Source organism: Lissotriton vulgaris, chromosome 10 (genome assembly GCF_964263255.1).
Source record: "Lissotriton vulgaris chromosome 10, aLisVul1.2, whole genome shotgun sequence".
NCBI lineage: Eukaryota > Metazoa > Chordata > Amphibia > Caudata > Salamandridae > Lissotriton > Lissotriton vulgaris.
The window spans coordinates 38,644,759-38,660,211 of record NC_141698.1 but is presented as its reverse complement, the minus strand read 5'-3'; the positions used below and the strand labels follow the sequence as shown (position 1 = coordinate 38,660,211).

The 15,453-nt window shown below is 44.1% G+C and overlaps 1 protein-coding gene across 1 annotated transcript; it reads left to right on the top strand.

The window, feature by feature from the left end:
* The first annotated feature begins 12,855 nt into the window (after window positions 1-12,855).
* On the top strand, window positions 12,856-13,791 carry LOC147684461 (olfactory receptor 1F1-like). The gene has a single exon (XM_086942320.1). The coding sequence runs from the start codon at window positions 12,856-12,858 to the stop codon at window positions 13,789-13,791; it is 936 nt and encodes a 311-aa protein (XP_086798446.1).
* The last annotated feature ends 1,662 nt before the right edge of the window (window positions 13,792-15,453 follow it).

Below are 15,453 nucleotides of genomic sequence, written 5' to 3'. Positions count from 1 at the left end.
GCAAGGTTGGAAGATGGGAGGTTTTTTTGGGTACGTGGAAGTTGATTCTGTCGTTGAGGTATTTGGGTTTGTTGTTGTAGAGGAATTTGTAGGCATGAGTGAGGATTTTGAAAGTGACTCTTTTTCTGCGGGGAGCCAGTGCAGACTTTGTAGGTGTTGGCTGATGAGTTTGTGTCTGGGGATGCCGAGGACGAGTCTGGCGACGGTGTTCTGTATTTACGGGAGTTTGCGGAGTAGGGACTTGTTGATGCCAGCGCACAGTGCGTTTCCATAGTCCAGTCTGCTGGTGATAAGTGCATGGGTGACTGTCTTCCTTGACTCAGGGGGGATCCTCTTGTAGGTCTTGCGGAGGGTGTTGAAGCAGCTGGAGGTGACGGCGTTGACCTGTCGGTTCATGGTAGGGGCTGAGTCGAGTATGATGCCGAGGTTCTTTGCGTGGTCTGAGGGAGGAGGTGGGCTTCCGACGGTTGTCGGCCACCAGGTGCTGTGCCATGCAGAAGGGGTGGTACCGAGGACGAGGACTTCTGTCTTCTCAGTATTGGGCTTCAGGCAGCTGTTGGTCATCCAGATAGCGATGTCTTGCATTCCTTTCTGGAAGTTGAGTTTGGGAGGTGTGGGGTCTTTAATGAGGGAGAGGATGAGCTGGGTGTCGTTGGCGTAGGATACGATGTTGAGGCCATGTTGTCAGACGATGGTTGTGAGGGGGGCCCTGTAGATGTTGAAGAGGGTGGGGATCAGTGATGAACCCTGTGGGATTCCACAGGTGATTTTCGTGGGGTCAGAGAGGAAGGGTGGGAGTCTGATCTTTGGCTTCTTCCGATGAGGAATGATCGGATCCAGTCTAGGGCTGTTCCTTGTATGCTTGTGTTGTGTAGTCTGGCGACTAGTGTGCGGTGGGAGATGGTGTTGAAGGTTGCTAATAGGTCAAGTAGGATGAGAGCTGTGGAGTGACCTTGATCCAGGAGGGTGTGGATGTCGTCTGTGGCGGCGAGTAGGGCGGTCTCTGTGCTGTAGTTGCTTCGGAATCCGGATTGGGATGGGTCGAGGACGGCGTTCTCTTCAATGAATCGTGTCAGTTTCCTGTTGACTATTTTCTCTGCAACTGTGGCTGTGAAGGGGAGGACTGAGATGGGCCGATAGTTCTTGGGGTGGGTGGGGTCAGCTGAGGCCTTCTTGAGCAGGGGTCTGACTTCTGCGCGCTTCCAGTCTGGGAAGGTGCCTATTTTGAAGGTGGTGTTGATGGTGCGGTGTAATTTGGGTGCGATGGCGGCCGTGTCTCTGTGGTAAATTTGAGGAGCAGCGGTCGGTGGACTCCCTCGAGTGGATGCTTTTCATGGTCGAGGCAGTGTCTTCGGCCGTGATGGGTGTCCAGTTGGAGATGGTGGGTTGGCTGGTGTTTCTGGGGGGCGGGGGCCGTCTGTGGGGCCTGGTGGATGGTCGATGAAGTTGTCGTAGAGGTTTTTGATCCTGAGGTGGAAATAGGTTCCAAGCTTGTCGCAGAGGTCTTAGGATGGGGTGATGTCTGTGGCTTTGCTGCTTGGGTGTGGATGTACATACCTTAATCACATAACTAGACAGACCAGTTTAGACACACATTTTGAAGACAAATAGCGAGGCACACTTTCCAAACACACATTTGTTACACATTTAGTCTTAACTTGGTCCAGGAAAGGAGGACACCAACTAGCCTGAGACTATCAGCGTTCCTACTCTCAAAAGTGAGGAAGTAAATGTGGAGACCTTTTCCACAACTCCATTTCACTCATCTCATTTTAAGGGAGTCCTTTGTTTTTATTGTCTTATTTGATTTACAACAAACTAAACCTGCCACCCAACCAACAGTTTCTTAAAATTGAAATATCATTCTCACACACCCATGACATTCAGTGCCTGACCATTGTGTACCCCATATAATAATGACGGAGCCCGTACAACACTTTTGCAAAAACATCACCTGTTTATTGCTAGTTTTTGGACTCTGTGCACTTCACTACTGCTGGCCAGTGCTAAAGTAATTGTGCTCTCTCCCCTAAACATGGTAATATTGGCTGACCCTTTTTGGCATATTTAATTTACTTAAAAGTCCCTAGTAAAGTGCACTAAATGTGTCCAGGGCCTGTAAATTGAATGCTACTAGTGGGCCTGTAGCACACTTGTTGCCATCTACTTAAGTAACCCTCTTAACATGGCTCAGACCTGCCATTGCAGAGCATGTATGGGGAGCTTTACACTGCCCCTTCGACCTGGCAAGATAGATCTCTTGCCAGCCCCAAGCCTTTCTATTTTGTACATTTATATGTCACCCCTAAAGTTAGTCCTGTATGACCGACAGGGCAGGGTCCAATGTATTTAAAAGGTGGGCCATGTACTTTTAAGCTTTACATGTCTTGGTAGTGAAAAACACCCAATTTCGTGTTTCACTACTTCAAGGCCTATCCCTCCCATAGGATAACATTGGGATTACCTTATTGCATATTTTAAGTGTAATTCCCAATTCTGAAGAGTGTTAGACTTTTCAAGCTTGGTGCCACTGAACTCGCAATTTAGAATCACAACTTCTGATGAAGTTCAATTTTAAGTTACAGTGTAGCAAATGGCACTTTTTTAAAAGGCTGTGCAAAGAGGGTGTAGGCCCAGAAATAGCTAGATAGGGCCTTGTTAAAGTAATGCAATGAGAAACCTAGCTACCATTTTGTGTGTTGCTATCTACTTGGACAGCCAATACCTAATTTCATTGGACCTGTAATTTATTCAACCTTTACTTTGTTCATGTCATATATCATTTTTCATCATTTCATAAAAGCCTGAAATGGCAAATACACTGTTCATTTCAGACAAGTGCACAAGTACTGTGCTCTACATTAAACACATGAAATAATACAACATTAATGCAAACAATAATACACCAGTCATATTCCGAACGTATAGCAAACCCATAATGAATAGTTCATTTGTCCTAAAAATGATATATGACATGAACAAAGTAAAGGTTGAATAAATAACCAGCTCCAATGAAATTAGGTATTGGCCCTTTGTCTGTCTAAGGGATCACTGACAGAATATCGAGGAGCAAAATATCGACCTGCCAAAATATCGTGGAGAAAATATAGAATGCCAGAATATCGAATTCCTATCTTCAAACAGGTAAGTACAAAAATATCCACTCCAAAATATCGTTGTAAAAATATAGACAGTCAAAATATCGAATTTGTTAAATGTCTTAAAAGTAATTTAAAAGTAATATAATAATAAATATAATTAATTTAAACATACTTAAAATACTTAAATAAACTTAAAATTATAAATAATTAATGTAACTTAAAAAAAATGTTAATACATATATATTATTAACAAAACATATACAACATTTTCAACGTAGGATAGCGAGAGGGTTAAATTTACTATTACCACTCCAGTGAGTGCAACAGTAGAGAAAACATTGGATAGTGTAGGGGTAAAAATTACTATTCCCACTCCAGAGAGTGCAACAGTAGGGAAAGCATTGGATAGCGTAGGGGTAAAAATTACTATTCCCACTCCAGTGAGTGCAACAGTAGGGAACGCGTTTGATAGCGGAAGATTAAAAATTACTATTCCCACTCCAGTGAGTGCAACAGTAGGGAAAGCATTGGATAGCGTAGGGGTAAAAATTACTATTCCCACTCCAGAGAGTGCAACAGTAGGGAAAGCGTTGGATAGCGTAGGCATAACATTTACTATTCCCACTCCAGTGAGTGCAACAGTAGGGAAAGCATTGGATAGCGGGAGGGTAAACATTACTATTCCAACTCCAGAGAGTGCAACAGTAGGGAAAGCATTGGATAGCGTAGAGGTAAAAATTACTATTCACACTCCAGAGAGTGCAACAGTAGGGAAAGCGTTGGATAGCGTAGGGGTAAAAATTACTATTCCCACTCCAGAGAGTGCAACAGTAGGGAAAGCGTTGGATAGTGGGAGGGTAAAAATTACTATTCCCACTCCAGAGAGTGCAACAGTAGGGAAAGCATTGGATAGCGTAGGGGTAAAAATTACTATTCCCACTCCAGTGAGTGCAACAGTAGGGAAAGCGTTGGATAGCGGGAGGGTGAAAATTACTATTTTCACTCCAGAGAGTGCAACAGTAGGGAAAGCGTTGGATAGCGTAGGGGTAAAAATTACTATTCCCACTCCAGTGATTTCAGCAGTAGGGAAAGCGTTGGATAGCGGGAGGGTAAAAATTACTATTCCCACTCGAGAGAGTGCAGTAGTAGGGAAAGCGTTGGATAGCATAGAGGTACAAATTACTATTCCCACTCCAGAGAGTGCAACAGTAGGGAAAGTTAATACTTCATATATGAATGAAAATTAATTAAATATTAATAGAAATAAATATGTTTTTAAATAATTAATAATTTTTTATAATAAAGTAATTAATCAATAAAAAATACAAATAAAAAATAATTATTTAAAAAAATTACCTACTAATACAAAGTATTTAACAATTAACAATATATTAATTAACAATTACAAAATAATAAAAAATTAATACAAAAATAACCAATAAATAAATTAAAATATGGTATTATTTATAATTAAATTACTTCCCAACCTATTACCCTATAACCCACAACCCACTACTGAAAAGAAATTAAAATAATTAACATAATTAACATGTAATCAATAAATTAAAATTAATTACCATTTATATTTTAATTACTTACCAATTATAAATTAATTAACAATGAATTACCAATTATATTTTAATTAATTACCAATTAATCAATTATTTTAAAATAATTACCAATTACATGTTAAATAAATTCCAAATAATAATTAATAAAAAATTATTTCAAAATAAATACCAATAAATAAATTAACATATTTAATTAATTATAATTAAATGACTTCCCACCCTATTCCCCTATAAACCCACAACCCGCTACAGAAAATAAATTAATATAATTAACTTAATTATCAATTAATCAATTAATTTAAATGAATTACCAATTAAATTTTAATTATTTACCAATTAATAATTAATTACCAATTAATTCCCCTATAAACCCACAACCTGCTACTAATTTATATTACGCAAAAATAAAATACCATAAAATTAATTAGTTAAAATTAATTATAAAATAAATATACACTTTTAACACATATAGTAACACAAAAAACACTTAAAATTGGTATTAACTACTTACCTCAAATTCGATATTTATGTTGTCTATATTCTGTCCATTCGATATTTTCTCCATTCTATATTTTGGAATCGATAATAATGCTGTTCTAGTCGATATTTTTGTAGCCTATATTCTGTCAATTCAATATTGTGTCCATTCTATATTTTTGAATCGATATTACTGTAATTTGATATAAAAAACTCGATATTTTGACTGTACACCCTGTCTAAGTAGATAGCAGCACACAAAATGGTAGCTAGGTTTCTCATTGCGTTACCTTTATAAAGTTGCCATTTACTTACTTTAGTCAAAAATCAAGGAGAATGAATCACATGTCCTGTTTTTTTTTTGCCAGGGTCATATGATCTCATATTCTGGAGACCCTCATTCACATTAAGCATACGGTGCAGTATATGTTGATTCTCCGCTCGGTTGGTAAAGTGAATGGCATCATCATTGGGTATTTTTTTTCACTTGTTCTCCTGTCTTGATGAAAAAGACTGGAACTGCATCACTTGAACCCAGAGTGAATCTAAGGGCTTGCTGGCTTGCCTCCTGTTCTAAGTCTCAGAGACATCAAGGACTTCAACTCATCCTGCTACAGCACTTGGACTTTGCTTGCTACAAGTCTTGCCCTGCCAAGTGGTGCCAACCCAGTCCTGGGCTCACGGAAGAGGGTATAAAGTGCTGTTTTAACAAGAACCCATGCATCCTCATCGGAACCGGTGCATCATCGCCTTTGCGTGAGTTGAAACCAGCTTATCCTCGTCATTGCATGGAGCTGACCCGGCACATCGCCTTTGGCACCAGTGCATCTCCTTCTGAATTATGCACCGCCTACTGTGGGAGGAGCAGCAACACATCGCATTCGAAACCGGCGTGTCACCACAGTTGCAAGGAGACACTCAACACATCTCATCCACGGCGTGGCTCAACGCAATGCTTCAGCTGCACCTCGCATCTTTGTCGATGAAAAAGCATTCCATATCAAGGTACTTTGTTTTAGCGGGCCCTAGTGGGATTCTGATTACGGCCCGGGTCAAATCCAAATGCTCAGGCCAAATGCAATGGAGCACAGTACGGATACAGAGACCAACCTTGTCCTTCTGTAAAGTACCTTATTGCGCCATCGATGGAGGCCCGATATGTGGAGCAGAGGAGTCAATGTGTCATCGCCGATCCCTTCAGATGTAGGCAATACATCGGTTCCGAGCCGCACAGTCGGGGATGAACTGTAGTCGAACCCTTCAGATGTAGGTGATGCATGGTCTTTGACCCATGCAGCTGGCGATGCAATGTCCTCAAAGCAGTGATGCGTCTGGGTCGAAAGAGATGCACCGGTTCCAACAATGGCGATGCGTTGATTTTTGCAGTTGCAGCACTTACAACCCACTTCCAAGGGCCCAAGACTAGACTGACACCACTTGGCAACTCTCAGTTGGCAGATCAAGGTGCTGTTGTAGAGCTGATTGAAGTCTTTGATGTCCCCGAGACTTCAGAACAGGAGGCAAGCTAGCACGCTTTTGTAACCACTTTGGTCCTGGCATGTAGAGATGCAGGTCCTGTCCTCTTTTCTCCCAGGCAAGGAGGGCAGCAGAAAGCATAGCAGGCACAGCAAAGCAGGAGTCCAGGGCCGGCTCCAGGCTCATGGTGGCCCTGTGCAGGGAGCACAGGGCCACCTGTGCTCCCTGCACAACACTCATTCTGTATCAATTTCATGCGGTGGCGTGAAAGCAATAACCTGTCTCCTAACATTTTTACTGTCCGTGCAAATTGAGAAATAAAATCCAAAGAGTATCTGGGATGCAGTGATAGGTGTTGAATAACAAGAGCGTTCAACACGGGAGGGGGGGGTTGCTGGACCTCTTCCTTCTTCTAGGACATTGCAGAGAGCCCCCTAAGAGCGCCCTAACTAAATACAACGAACACGCACGCCTCTTACGTCACATTCTTTATAATGGGGCACCGTGTTTAGTCAAATGCCTCCAGATCAACGTGGTTAACGGAAACTTTCAGCTGATGTAGCGTGTTTAGAAATGAGCTTCAGCAGCCCAGTTTTTGTCATAATGTACAATACTATAAACTTATAAGACATACCCCATAATGCGGTCTTAGAATTCGGTAAAGCCTGATTATTCCGAAAAAAGTCTTAAACTGGAGTTTAAGAGGACTGCTCGTTCCACACTCAATTACCACATTCAAAAACGTATGTTCACAAGATATTTATTTGGCACCAAAATGAAACACTCCCGTTAAAAAAACTTAAACCGCTGGTACAGATGTTGTACTCCCGACAGACACAACAGTAAATAATAAAAAGAATCAGCTGCCCTCGCGTTTTAACCCCACACGTAAATAGCTCGTTGCGCACAGAGATAGATAACACACATTTGTTTAACAAACAAAAAACAAAATGTCAAGTCACGCAAATTCCATCAAAGAGACCAGAGAGGAGCGGTTACAGACGTGCACCTTTTCGGGTGCCAGTGGGCACGGAAAGCGGTTAGAAGCGTGCAACTTACCCGGCACAGCGGTTGTTGTAGTGCGAGGAGTGCACCGCTGGGCACATTCTTGATCCAGCCCATAGTGTGAACTGTGAACCCCCAGATACAGCACCGAGTGAACTTCTGCCAGGGAGCCTGAGCCGACGGAGTTTCACGCAACAAGGTGAAGTTTTGTGTGTGCTGCAGATTGCTTACAGGCGGCATGCAGTGTTTCAGCCTAGAAAGTCCCAGGCTGCCTCTTAAGTAACACCCCGGCGCCCGTGCTGCCCAATCAGGAGGTTGGTGGTGCGGAGCCAGAGAGGAGGCCAGGGAAGTGAAAGGGAGGGTGGGGGGGGGTTAATGGGGGGGTGACAGGGCTTGCGGAAGTGACAGTAAAAACTGAAACTAAAAGCCGCCGGGGTCGGAGGCCGCCAAATCCTGCCAGGGGCCGCCAGTGCCACGAATATGTGTATGATTCGATCCTCCTCGTGGCGGCCCCTGGGGTTTGGCGGCCCTGTGCAGGTGCACACTTTGCACATGTCTTGGGCCAGCAAAGTCCAGCAGAGAGACAGTTCTTTCAGCAGTACAGCAGTTCTTCTTCCTGGCAAAGTATCAAAAGGCCCAGATCTGTAATGAGTTGGTGGTGTCAGTGGGAGTGGGAGGGACTAGTCTTTGAAGTGCACAGATCTCCTGCCACTCCTGCCCTGGCTCCAGACTCACTACATGGGATTATGCAGCCCTTTGTGTGGGGAAAAGCACAGCCTATCCAGGTGTAAGTTTCAGCTCCTCCCTTCCATCCTGTCCAGGATCAGTTGCACCTAAGCTCCCCTTTTGTGTGGCTGTCTGGAGGGAATGCACAAGCCCTGCCCTTGGGGCTGTCCAGGGCCTACCTTAGGGGTTACATATGTTTTAAAAAGGAAGGTTTGGGCCTGGTAAAAGGGTTAACTTGCCAGGTCGACATGGAAGTGTTAAACTGTACCGAGAGTCTCTGCAATGTCAGGCCTGAGATAGTGTTTAAAGGTCTACTGAAGCATGTGGCACAATCAGTGCTGCAAGCCCACTAGTAGCATTTAATTCAAAGGGCCAGGGCACATGTAGTGCACTTTGCTAGGGACTTATAGGTGATTTAATTATGCCAGTTTTGTATAGGCCGATGTTACCATGTTTTAAGTAGAGAGCACATGCATTTTAGCACTGTTTAGCAGTGGTAGAGTGCCCAGAGTTCCAAAGCCAGCAAAAATGAAGTTAGCAAAATAGGAGGTCAGAAGGCATAGCCCTCTGGTGCAAGTCCTACAGGGTCATGTTGCTCATTGAAGGTTTGGGATCCCTGTGCTTGATTATATCTCTTGGGATGTCTGTCCCTAAACATCATATGGGAATGGCTCATAGCCCCCAGGATTCAGCTCTCAGAAGCATACAATGATGTCTCATTGGTGGCCTCAAACTGAATTGGCCTAGCATATGAATGGAGCCCCACAGTATCCCTGGTTGTCAAATAATCCAAGTTATTCCATATTGTTAAGAGCAAGCTCAGGACCAAGCAGTAAAAGGGTTGTCAATTCTTCTTTGTGTCCCCTGCTAGGCCTTGCCCACTTTGGGCTATCCCAAGCCAGGTCTACTTGCAGTTGGCACAACATTTTGTAACAGCGCTAAGAAATGGCGACCAATGAAAGGGCAAAACACACTCAATTCTCCAGCAGATACACCACCATACTATCTCACCACAAATTCTCAGCACCTTGAAGCAGCCTGTCAGTCCGTGCAGAGTGGTTCCGTCCCTCAGCTGCATTCACATCCAGTCTGCCACACTCCCACTCCTCATGTAGTCCAGAGCCAAGCCAATCCTCTGTGGGCAGTATCTCAGGAGGAAGGAGTGGAAGACACAACACTGTCTGATTGTCAAGGCCCCCAGCAGTAACATTCAGCAGTTCAGAGTCCAGCTAGGAGACACACCCAGATCCAGGGCGTCACCTCCATGCACTGATATCAGTACATTTCCCCCTCTATGCCAGATCAGTCCCAACAGGGGCTATGAGGCAAAATTAATGCTCATCAGGGGGTGCTTGGCTCTATCAGCCCCAGCCCTGCCTTGGGCACAAAGATTGCTGCTCCATCCCTTCAGGCCCTCATGATCTCCAAACCTCTTCCACATAAAAGCCATGCCAACCATCAGCCAAGGCAGCGGCAATTCAGGAAGTCTTGTCCCTTCTTCATCACACAAAAAACTCCTTTTCAAACCATGGGGTCGATTTCGATCTTGTTCAGAAAGCAGACCGAATGATTCGGTTCCATAATTCTTTCCATACGACTCGTATCAGGAGAGTCCGACTGAACGAGTACGATGCATTTGTATGCATCCGGATACGATTCGGTCAGGCTCTCATTGGCTTCAATGGGGGCCTGTGTTCTGAACGTGAACTTAGGCTCCCATTGAAGAAGGGGGTGATTGGGGAAAATCGTGCACCCTGTGGTGGGCACCCCTTGGTGCCTGCCACACTGTGCATGCTCTGAGAGGGGGACGCATGGGTACCCGCACGGGCCCGATTCAGAGTGCCCCGGGTAAAGGGGGGCATGCTACTGGCCCTCAAAGACCGATTCTGTCAGCCTTTTCCTTCCGAGCAAACCAAATTGGAAAAGCTGTCCGAATCGGTCATCATACTTGTTTGCTCGAAATCCAAGACCATAGAGCTGGACAATTGGTTCCAGGAAGGCTCTATCTCTCCGGATACCTTTCGGAACCGATTCGGTCAGCCTAAGGGTTTCCAGGCATAGTACTTGGTCATTCGGAATTAGGAATGAGTCAGTCAGAAACAAAGACTCTGGATCAGTTTAGGGAAAGCCAAATGCGATTCTGAGCCCTTCAGAATGAGATCAGAATCGACCTCCATGTGTTCAGTGGTAATTTGTTTGGCACTTTGGTTGCCATTAGTTTTGGGGTTTATTAGGCAAATTTACAGTATAACAAATTGGGAATCAGGAGCTTCTCAACTATGCGACCAATCAGCCATGTTTCTAGGCCAAGCAACTAAATAGAAAAAAACTTTCAGCATTTTGCCTAGTCATTTCCATAGGGGGATTGCTATCAGAGTGGTGGAGATCTGCAGAAATGGGGAAATGTTTGAAAATAATCTTTTTTTCACTTGATAAAAAAAGAAAAAATGTATGTCACTACAACTTCCATAAGTCACAGGGACACTTGTGTTCATCAACAGGAAAAGATGTTATAGAAGTTTGAAAGTATTTGAACAGTGTTCACAGGTGTTCGCTTGAGATCGTGATCAAGGTATGTGGAATACCAAAACGCGTTGATTTGTTGCATGTTTTCCCCTTTATGAAACGGAGGAAATAAAAAGAATAATTGCACAATTCTACGGGTGTGCGACTCATTTGTCCTTTTCTGGGTGGGAAGGATTGTGAGGAAATTTGAAGCGGCGTGGTTAAGCCGCAGGGTCCCGCACCCATAAGGAGCGCTGCCACAGCTCGACAAAGTTGAACCGATCTGGAGGATTGATATATATATATATATATATATATAGGCATGTTTAACTTTTTAAAAATAAGTTTCATTGTTTGAATATACATTAAGTGCCTGATTACAATGTTGGTCTGACTTGTGTCCGCCCAACACCGTCTCTCTCCTGAGACCGACTGTCCTCCGGTCGGCAGTCCTGACTGGCTAATTACAATGCGACTGAACAGTTTTCGCCTGCATACTCCCATTTCTGAATGGGAGCTCGTATTAATGTTGTAAACCAGCCTGGTGCCTGCCAGAAGTTGTAGGGATCAATAGGGAGGTACCATAGGTGCCCCCTCTTCCCCACCGTAAACCGCACGCCCAAGGGGGCCCTTCTGGGGGCCACCAAACATTCTTTCCAACATGGTTTCCATGTCGTACAGGTTAGCATGGAAACCATGTTGGAAAAGGTGCATCATAATCCCAGGGGTGGAAAGGTCCACCCTCTGGGATTACAAGCCGGCTCTGACTGGCTGACGAGCTCCATGAGCCCGTCAGAAGCCAGCTGAAAAGACCAGCTGGTTTACTTTCTGATCACCAGCATCATAATGCAGCGGTCAAAAAGTAAATCGAGGGGTCGATTATGATGCAGCCCGGAAGGCTCTGACCATCGGTTTGAGCCTTTGGGGGTTACATCGCAATCGGCCCCTAAATCACTTTAATTTTTATTAAATTAATGTTACTATTTAATATTTAGATGTATATATATTTTAACTGCTTCGATGCTGATGACGGAACCGAACCGCTCCGTCATCAGCTGCGGTTGGGCTGTGCTGATGACGGAGCGGTTCCGTCATGGCCCGGCCGCCGCGCCTGCGCGGCACTGATTACTGCGCGGCGCGTTCTATTGAGCGGGCGGGCCATGACGGAACCGCTCCGTCACGAGCACAGCCCAACCGCGGCTGGTGATGGAGCGGTTCCGTCACCAGCATGCGGCGGCAGCGTGGCCGCCCCTCCCTGTTAGCGCTGCGGCGGAATAGCCGCCGCAGCGATGTGGTTAAAACAACAATATTTAATGCAACGATATAAATGACAACAATGTTTTTTTTCAGATTTATTTATACTTACCATTCTAAGAATAGGATGATGATATTTTTGACAACAATATTTTGGTTCACAATATTTTGGTAGGGCGATATTTAAAGAGGGGACATTTTGTCAGTGAACTGCTCATGTTCCTGCCATTTAACGCCTTAACCGTGGCAGCAATTCTGCCGCGGTGCGGGCGTTCTAATGAGTGGGCGGGGCTGCGATGGCCGTTGGCCGTTCGCAGCACTGGGGAGGGAGTTCTCCCGTCGGCCGTTGCCCGACGGGAGAACGGAACGGGTTAAAGAATGTCAATTTGGAAGATCAAGTTCTCACTCTTAGGACTCTTCCTATTTAAGTTCACAGAAGCTGCTGCTGATTGATGAGGAGGAGGTAGTGTAACCTTCTGCTGGATTGGTTTTGAGTCTTATTGATGTAGTTAAACTACACAAAGTTGTACACTAATCCTTTCCCAGTGTATTGTTATCATCCCCATTCTTTACAACCAGATGTCTGACATCTCAGGCAATACCAATCCACACACTTACTGAGAAGCTGCTGAAATATTTAAAGGAATTGAGAGGCAATTGTTTGCTCTTTATAATAAAGTTGAAGTCTTGACACTGTGTTTTTCTGTTTCTCCTACAGAGACTTAAGGCTTGAAATAGAAATGGATGTCCACAACTCAACCATAGTGACAGAGTTTATCCTCCTGGGCCTATCCGATGTTCCACAACTGCAGACCACACTATTCGCTCTATTCTTGGTCATGTACCTGGTCGGGGTGCTGGGAAATGGTACCATTATCCCACTCATTACTGTTTACTCCGAACTTCACACCCCTATGTACTTCCTCATCAGGAACCTCTCACTGGTTGACCTCTGCCTCATGACAGTCATTGTTCCTAAGCTTTTGATCACCATAATCTCAGAACAGAAGACCATCTCATTTGTCAATTGCATGTCCCAGTTGTTCTTCTTTCTTTTATTTGGTGGGATGGAGACCACCCTGCTTGGAGTGATGGCTTATGACCGCTACGTCGCCATCTGTAACCCTTTGCACTACTTGGTGGTCATGAACAGGAACTTACTTGCTCTCTTAGTGGCTGGCTGCTGGATGACTGGTCTCATAAACTCCCTGCTGCACAGTGTGGCAGTAGCATTGCTCTCCTTCTGTAGTATGAACAAAATCCAACAGTTCTTCTGTGACATCCCACCGCTGCTAAAGCTCTCCTGCTCCGACACCACCACCAATGAGCTCTTACTCTTAGTTGAAGCTTCAGCCATTACTATGGTTTGCATTCTTTCTGTAATTATTTCCTATGGGAACATAATTGCTGCCATCTTGAGGATGAGTTCTAGAGAGGGGAGGCATAAGGCCTTCTCCACCTGCTCCTCCCACCTCATCACTGTTACTCTGTACTACGGAACAATTCTTTTCATCTACATCCGCCCTACATCCACCTACTCGCTCGAAAAAGACAAGGTTGTGACTGTGATGTACACTGTTGTCACCCCAATGCTGAATCCTTTCATCTACAGCCTGAGAAACAAGCAGGTGAAAGGGGCTTTAAGAAAAACCATTGGCAGATCTCCTTCTCAATAGAATGCAGCATCTCTCTTTTATTAGTGCATTTATGCATAATTTCTGACCCTAACACATTATTTATTATGTATGGCTTTTGCATTTTTCCCTATGCAACAACATTATATGCAATTTATTTACATGTCAAACCACTCTTTTGCACAGGCTACTCAAAGTGAATTGATCCAAAGTATGATATTAATTGCACTTTCCAATGAGGTAGCATGCTGGCTGTTTCAGTATAATAAGTTTTGCTCGACTGCTGCCTCTTCTACAAGGCCATACATAAATTTATTTTTCTGTATGACCTGAGACACCTCACCACACAATCTTTCAATATTTAACCAAACTCTTGTATGTAAAGGGTCTGGGTTAACAACTAATTCCATGAGTTTCTTATAAGCACTGACAGATCCAGATTGGCTGTCTTTTTAAGTGTATGTGTTTTGTATTTTTTCTGATTGTAGTTTTGGGTGGAGATTAGATCAGTGTGATCATTGGAATGTATTTTTTAAATCAGTGTCTGAGTAAGTTTCACATCTATGTTTTTTATATGCTGGGTTGTATGTTTTTCCTGGAGTGATATTGAAATGGGTTTATTACTGGTTTAAAGTAAGAATGTTAGCATCTGCCAATGGATCCATCATATGGGCAGGGGCAAAAAACGCTGCGCTTTTTAAATAATTATAATATAAGAAAACAAATGATTGTCTCTATTCTATGGTGCATTAAAACCACTTTGCTATATGTTGCAAGCTGGTATGACCCACCGAGGTCCAGCCACACTCTGTAACATCTGCTCCTTTGTTCAGTGCATAGATAGACCAGGCTCGACCAGCCTCTGGTACCATCTGGAAGTATGAAAATCTGAAATGAGTGTGCTGTTCCCTTGGTTAGTCAACTAAACTCTTGTGTTGGTACGACACATCTGACACTAGACGCACACAAAACTAGGCACAGGGATATACTCAACGGTTTGACACTGAACAGTTTCAGCAAAAGATCTGCGGCAAAGAACCCCCTTGTAGATGCCCACTGGCCATTGCAGTGTGGAACCAGTGAGGAGCACTGCCTGAGGATGAAGCATGCCCTAGGTGGGTGAGAGCCTGTGCATCCCGTAATAGATGATTCTAGTGTCATACTTATAGTGTTAACAAGGGAACAGCACAATCATTTCAGATTTTCAGTAAGGGAAGGGGGGCATGTGCATCTAATACCCTTCATAACCCTCCTCAAGTTTTTTGGACCATCTGTAAGAATGCCTTGAAATGTCATGGCATGCTGATACCACTAGGTAATCTCAAAGATGGACTTTGAGGTCCATGTCACATCTATACTACCACACAAGGCAGGAAGTATTTTATTTTGTCTGGTAGTGACGCCAGGACCAGAACTTACATAAAGTAATTTATCTACACACCTGTGCCTAATAAAACGTGTCTCCTAGCTCATTTACCTCTAATGAATGCTGCATTACTGTAGTGATGGCATACAACACAACTCCTCTTGGAGAAGGGGGTGTGGTGTGTTTTTTCAGACCCCTCAAGGAGGAGTCGTCCTTGGGCTCTTCGCCTGTACTGCATTTCTTTGGTACACCCCCACAAACTTGTGAGTTGTGAGGAGATGTGCTGTTGGGCACTAACAAATCTGCTCTGGATAACGTCAACAATAGGCTGGGTTTAT

Bases quoted from the DNA above. Each gene is read 5' to 3' on its own strand.
- LOC147684461 (XM_086942320.1), top strand. From the start codon at position 12,856: ATGGATGTCCACAACTCAACCATAGTGACAGAGTTTATCCTCCTGGGC.